The sequence below is a fragment of the Diabrotica undecimpunctata genome, unplaced genomic scaffold, assembly GCF_040954645.1.
Source record: "Diabrotica undecimpunctata isolate CICGRU unplaced genomic scaffold, icDiaUnde3 ctg00000598.1, whole genome shotgun sequence".
Lineage (NCBI taxonomy): Eukaryota > Metazoa > Arthropoda > Insecta > Coleoptera > Chrysomelidae > Diabrotica > Diabrotica undecimpunctata.
In genome coordinates this window covers 404380-412338 of record NW_027311904.1, presented here as the reverse complement: position 1 = coordinate 412338, position 7959 = coordinate 404380, and the positions used below count along the sequence as shown (strand labels likewise).

General features: G+C 35.4%; 1 protein-coding gene across 1 annotated transcript; it reads right to left on the bottom strand.

The window, feature by feature from the left end:
- Positions 1-3284: 3284 nt before the first annotated feature.
- LOC140431230 (uncharacterized) lies at positions 3285-5213 on the bottom strand. The gene has a single exon (XM_072519165.1). It carries the CDS (start codon positions 5211-5213, stop codon positions 3285-3287), a length of 1929 nt encoding a protein of 642 aa, XP_072375266.1.
- Between the last annotated feature and the right edge of the window lie 2746 nt (positions 5214-7959).

Here is a 7959-nt window from a genome sequence, read left to right as displayed (position 1 = left end):
AAAATATTGATATTATTAGATGGACAGGTTGGCTTTTTAATATATTTTTATAATGAGATAGGTATTAAGATTTAATTACATCTAATGAGAGACTTTTCCGTATGAGGTCAGATGTACATTATGTATGAAGATGGGTGGCCGCTATAGCATTATATGTGAACCTCTCACATGCGCATGACTGAAATTGTTTTATAAATGCAAGTTAGATACCATACAAAGACAGACTTTAACATGTGCTTAATAATAGACGTACAAGGTTTTAACACCGAGAAAAATAAATTTATCGTGAAAGAGTTGGCGACTTATGATGGCGAAAAAATTAGTCATTATTTTTTCAAACCTCCATATTCATTGAGGTTGTTGAATCCAGAGTTTCATAAACAAGCTGTTTGGTTAATGAATAATCACCATGGTCTTAACTGGAATAACGGATTTACCCCGGTACATCAAGTTCATGATATTATTCGATACTTGACAAGTAATGTCGATATCGTTTATGTCAAAGGAAGAGAAAAGGCTCAATATATAAGAAAGTATAGTTTAGTGCCAGTTATAGAGTTTGATGAACAACCAGCCTTGGAGATAATGGAGCCAAAATGCCCATACCATTTAAATAATAATAGTGTATGTGCTTTATCTAATGTATTTTACTTATACAATAATTTTATTATGCAATAAAAATTTTTTTCTTACATAATGTTTTATTTAAGCAATAAAAATACCTTATTAAAAAATAATACTTTATTAATAATTACTAAATTCAAACAATATAATTGTTATCTAAATTTTCCAATGCAAACCTACATAAACGACAACTGGATTGAGCAGGGGCGAATCCTTCTAGCTCTGTTCTCCATTCGGGGCGATTGAAGTGTATAAAACACGGAATTCTAATCTGTACTTCAAAATCCTGAACCACTTCGACGGGTAATTTATCCCAGGATCGAAGAATTTCATATGGTGACACATATTTTCTAATGTACGGTATGGTAAAGTTTTCCAACTCTGTTTTTGTAAACATGTACAACGGTTTTTGTGGGTGTTGATTCATTACAATTCTTTTCTGACAACATTCCATTATTGTTAAAACGGTTAATGTTTTTAAACACCAAGTCTATCCACTTTTGCTCCTCGACTTTAGAAACAAAAAATAGTCTATTTTTTTCTTCCGGTGAATAAACTCTCCCACTACGCAAGCGCATCACTTATACTAAGTCGTGAAAAGTTTTTAAACATACGAAGTTTATTTTGATATTCACTTTTTAATTGGTTAATACTTTTCTGTAACTCTTTAACATTCCTTGATTTTTCGTAAAATAAAATATCGCGTTTTATTCTTTTTATATCTGTATAAAACTGCTCAACTCGTTCACGTAACCTTCTTGAGTGCATACTGTTTACAATAATGAGCTTTCAGTACTCTTATATTCTCCCTACTCTCATTGACACCGGATGCAGATGTGTTGAGATGCACTCCCCCCACTCCTAACGGTATAGTAACACTAGACTGTTCCGCGTCAGGTCTAGTAAACTTTATTAGCTGAAAGTCCTCCACTCAAACTAATTCGCATACTTATAGTACAATTTGTGTTCAAATACAAGATACGAGAGGAACATGTCATATAAATATTGTGATAATCTGAATGATCAACTTAGTGGTGACGAGTGGAAAACATTTTCGAGACCTCCTTTTTATATTGTACGACAAAAAATTTGTCTTATTTGCCGTAAAATGTCTGGAACTAGACTTATTCCAATAAACTTAATATTTAAAGGGTGGAAATTGGTGTTTGAATTTTGTAAATTTTGTAGTGAGACTAGACCTATGGGATTATCTCATCGAAGAGTAGGTTATCGTGATGGATTAATGGAATCCCCACCACATAAATGGGACTCCCCACTCCCTTTGTTAGATTTACTATAAATAGATGCTCAAAATCTGTATAGAGATTATTAAGATGATATTATTAGACTTTATTGTTTTACAAGCAATTGTAAGAAATCTGCTTTTAATCCAACAACCCATCAATGTCAGGGAAGTTTTTGTATGCTTTGACAGTAATGGCACACTAAATGAAACATGGCCTCAGACATGGTCAAGAATGAAATCATATCCAGGAAACAATTTTTTACCAACTTTACAAGCTGAAATACCATTAAACAGCACTAAATATAAATTGCGTTTTAGACATATGAGTGGTAGAAGCAGTGACTCCAAATGGTTGGAACTTTATAATGAAAGACCTAAGAAGGATACAGTCATATCTCCAATATTTTATTATATAGCTTTATGTTCGACTTTTTCAATAATTACGGTATTAATAGAATTGTTTAAGGTTTTAAATAAAAAAATTTGTTTATATAGATGCGTTTTATTATTACAAATAAATATACAATTATTTTAAACAATTTACAAGTATGAATCATATTGAAAATAATCAACCTGAGAAAATTCTTCAAGGGGGATCTTGTCTAAATCGGCTAATTCCGGGGTATGTAGCAGCTCATTCCCAAACATAATAAGATCATCTATAGTACCATTATGTGATTTAAATAAAAAATGCCCCCACGCAAGAGTTTTTACGTCACCGTTTATTACATAGCGTTTGTCATCCTTCGAAGATAGTGCCACTTTATTTCTAAGTTCCGTATATATGGTATGTAAATTAGACACAAATACATACATTTTTCTAAAGATTACACCACCTTTTTTTACTAATAGTACATAATCACTCATTTGCAACTGTGTTTTGGTTACGTGTTTTGAAATGCCTTTTGCTTTTTGTATTATTTTATTTGCTTCTATGCAGTAAGCTTTAGCACCTGTACCATAAAAACTTTTCATGGGTGTAGATGCAAATTCATCTTTCATTTTTCCTAGTATTGAAGGTGTTTTCGGTATCCCGTGAATATTATCAGTTGGATAGTTGGAGGTGTCGAAATGTTCTATATTTCTTTTCATGTCCTCATAGAAATTAGAGGTACATATTTCCATAATCAGGGAGTCTGTGTCTGTGTATAACAAGTTTGCAGTTTCCCCATACTTCTTTTTTATATATCCATAATAAAAATCATATATCACTGTTTTTGATAAATCTAAAATTGTAAATCCAACATAGAGAGGCTTATCGTAAACTATTTTGGTTTTACCCAAATGAACCGCAACCAAATTTTCATTAAACACAGAACAAGACTTGAATTCTGGTTTCGAGATAAGTGCCCTGGCTCCCAACGAATTTGTTTTTGTTTCCCAGCGAGTACAGAGGCGGATATCCTTTCTTTTTTCAACATTCTCTAAAGTTTTTCCCGAATATCGCATTATTCAGTAATTTAAAGAGATCCCGCTCAAACTCGTTTTTGGCTTTGTTTCTAAGTGATGTATTTAGGTCAATATATTTTTTTAGCCATGGTGATTGCGAGAACTCTAGTATACGATGAATCCTTTTTAGTACCAGACCATACTTAAGACACTGTTTAAGATTGCGATAATGGATAATGTATTTAGTTTTATTGTTGAGATTTGGTATAAGTTTAGGATATTTGCTTCCTGGTGGTACCATGCTTTCGGGGCAGAATGGTATATCATTATGTGCAGAATGTAAATGAGCTGGATATTCCAAATCCACTTCCAACACATACCCTTTATTCGCATCATCCTCCACCGAAAAATAGTTAAAATTTTCAACATCGGTTACCCATTTAAAATTTCCATATGGAAGATATTGACACATGGCCGCACCATATAAATTTGTAGCATCTAGATATATGATGTAAGACTCGGGTTGTTGTGGATCATAATTGGGTAGATATCGATTATTTGCCACGGCTTCTCTTTTGCTACATTGTGCCACTTCTCCTCTTACTCCTTTCTTTAAAAAGTGTACCATGTCGACATCGGTAAGAAGCTCTAGTTCAATTTTGGTGTATCTTAACATAGCGTCCCAACTTAATGCAAAAGCAGTTATGTAGTGACAAGGATCCAAATTGTATTCTTTGTGACATACTTTCCTAAAATTTTGAAACACATCAGCCAATAATAAGACATCTGATATTAGGTACAACATAGCATAGTCACTCATAGATTTACAATCAAATGTGTTCCATACATCAATTGCTCTCGCATAATCTTCATCAGAAATGTGTTTGTTAGTTAGATTATTGTAGAAATTTTCTTTAGGTGGTAGTGTTTTTTCTTTAAGTCTGTCAAATCCATCCATATATGAATAAGGAAAGACACCCTTGTGTCTCACAAGTTCAAAGTGTTTAGTATCTGGGAAATACTTTTTAATTTCTTTACACTGCTCCGAGTCTAAAGTTGTGCTCAGAATATCCAGAGATTTTGCCAAAAATCTAAATGAATCAACAAATCTCAGAGTTATGTATTTATGTGGACCCCTTTTCGACTCCTCTACGAGTATTTTTTTAGAAATTGTGATATATTTTTCTTTGGTCTGTGCAATTACTGACACTTGTTCACCAGTTGTTGAAAGCTCTTTAACAAAAAGATGACAATCATAATTACTCATATTGTGAAAAAACACAGGTATTGTATTTGAGAGTTTGTAATTTATATTACATGAATTATGAGCGGGTCCAAGATATTTTGAAGTTAAATGATGATGATCTCTTACCTTATGATTAAAAGGATTAAATGGCTTCCCACACAAGTAACACTCGGTAGCGCTGTCATGTTCTTTAATTTCTTCTTTTGTTAACGGTGACATTGGTTTAATATGTTTAAGGTGATTGTTATATAGTTCATGTACTAAATCATCCAATTTCTGGATAAACACCTTTGGGGCATCCTTTCCTTCATAATTTATTAGTCTTGAGAGTGAATCGTCATAGCTGCATTTAAGATAAAATGCAAATGAATATGCTTGGTGTTCAGCTGTTTTAACAAAATATGAATTTCCACCAAAAGGTTTGGTGCAGTCTATGGGCTTCAGCAAACTTTCAAAGTCCGCATATATAACAAATGGCACTGGTAACATTTTTTGAAAATTGATGAATTTCAGTATATTTTCTGGTCCTATTTCACCAAGCTTATTAATTTTAGGTTGTGTTGTGGGAAGTTTTGTGTAAATATGTGAACAGTCGCTCTTTTGGTGATTATTTAGGTTTTCTTCGCTAACAAAGAATTGTAGACATCCATCACATAAGTATCCTTTGCGATGGTTTTTTGTTTTTTGACTTCTTACAAGTCTTGGCATGTCTAAAATCAGACAATAATGACTTTGTGTATCATTTGTGATAAGCAAAAGGTTCACATGAGTGGCATGGCGATTACTTGTAAAATACAGTGGCCCAACTATTTCATATTACCGTTTATTAGTTACGAAATTAGATTCTAGCCCATAAATATTTACTGAAATATTATTAAGAGTCTCAAACTTTTTAATGTCTTTTAGTTTCATCGGAAAGTCAATACCTTCAAAATTCAACAAAGTATCGTATGGTGGATACGATTCTGGTTTGGTTGGGTTACCAGAGGCAGGAAAAACAGCTGCAATAACACTCCATGCAAAACACTTATTATCTTTGTTTTCTATATTTAAAATAGCGTGTTTTCTTGCTAAAGGTGTTGGGAGACGAATATACGTTGATGCAGAAATACTACTAAATTTGTTGATGTTAACATCTAAAAACATTATTTCCTGTAATACCCAATTTGAATCTTTCTCTTGAAATTCTGAGGCTTGTGTCATCAGTGCTTCCTTAAAATCAGCAAATGCTTCATCCAGTTCAGTGCTGATAGATATAATTTTATTGCGTGTGTTCATGGACTTGATATCTGATAGATTGGTGTCAGGTTTTAGATAAATAGCAAATATTTCAAAATTTACTTTAATCGTATTGTGCTGATGTAGATATTCACTCAAGATGCTTAAAACTTTGGGTTTAACATCTTCTAAAAATCTATAATAATCCAGTTTCTTATCACTATTAAAACGATAAGATGCAATTCTGTTTTTAAACGCATGTGTCAATTTTGAAACAGTGCCATCTATTACTTCCAAATTAAGAGGACTTAATCTTTTTTTGGGAATATAATAATCCCCATTATGGTCATTATGACCATTCACATTTCTGTATTTACATGTTTTCATATGTCGCGACAAGTTATCCGAGCGCGAAAACGATTTATTGCACATACTACACGTATTCATGATTCCCGATAAACTACTGAGGAGCCCCACCAATTTGCCTTAAATATGTTATGTGAATATTAACCCCTCCATGTTATTTTAGACGATGTTAATCGAATGCTATTTTTAGACCAGATATTGTCTAGACACACCAGATGCCCAGGTCGCTGACCTTCAGCTATTTTTAAATATTGGTCATTAACCTTGAGTTATTTTTAGACAGGATACTGTCTAGACACGCAAGATGGCTAGGTCACTGACCTTCAGCTATTTTTAGATATTGGTCATTACCCTTGAGTTATTTTTTAGATCAAATACTGTCTAGACACGCAAGATGGCTAGGTCACTGACCTTCAGCTATTTTTAGATATTGGTCATTACCCTTGAGTTATTTTTAGACCGGATATTGTCTAGACACACCAGATGGTCAGGTCACTGACCTTTAGCTATTTGTAGATATTGGTCATTAACCTTGAGTGATTTTTAGACCGGATATTGTCTAGACACACCAGATGGTCAGGTCACTGACCTTCAGCTATTTTTAGATATTGGTCATTAACCTTGAGTTATTTTTAGACTGGATATTGTCTAGACACACCAGATAGTCAGGTCGCTGACCTTCAGCTATTTTTAGATATTGGTCATTAACCTTGAGTTATTTTTAAACCGGATATTGTCAAGCAGATGTACAGTTCATTAACCTCCTTATATTTTGGACACAGGATATCAAACCGGATGTTCTCTAGACTGCCAGGTGTCTCTCCTCCTCATTTTGGGGGTACAATATACATCTACTTACATGCACGCACCTACACACGCACATAAACACGCACACACACACGTTCACACACACGCTCACTCACACACACACACGCACACACACATACGCACACACACACTTCACACACATACACCCACACACACACGCACACACACACAACACACACGCACTAACACACAACCACGCACACACACACACGCACTAACACACACCCACGCAAACACAACACCCTAGCACACACATAACACACAGTCACGGACACACACACGCACACACACACGCCTACACACCACACACAAACACCTACTAACACACAAACACACATGCACACACACAAACACACAAACACACAAATCCACACACACCCACAAACACACACACACACAAACACACACACATACACACACACCCACACGTACACACACACGCACACACACACACACTATAACACACGCACAAACACACACGCACTCACACACACCTCACACACACACACAGCCACACACACACACACACACACGCACACAAACACACATGCACACACAAACACACACACACACAAACACACACACAAACACACACAAACAAACACACGCACACACACATACATTCTCCACCTCTTGATTCCTACCAATTAGTCGCCTCTTAAGACAGGGAGGGACTTGTTGCCTCAGCCGTATTGTTCTCTCCGCGAGCCGAACGGAGACACACACATACACCCACACACACACACACGCACACAAACACACATGCACACACCACACGTACACACACACGCACACACACAAACACACACACACACACACAAACACACACACAAACAGACACACATACACATACACACACAGACACACACACCCACAAGTACGCACACACGCACACATACTTATACACTCTCCACCTCTCGATTCCTACCCATTAGTCACCTCTTACGACAGGGTGGGCCTTCTTGCCTCGATCGTATTCTTATCTCCGCGAGCCGAACGGAGACACACACACCCACACACACAACATACGCACACGCCCTAA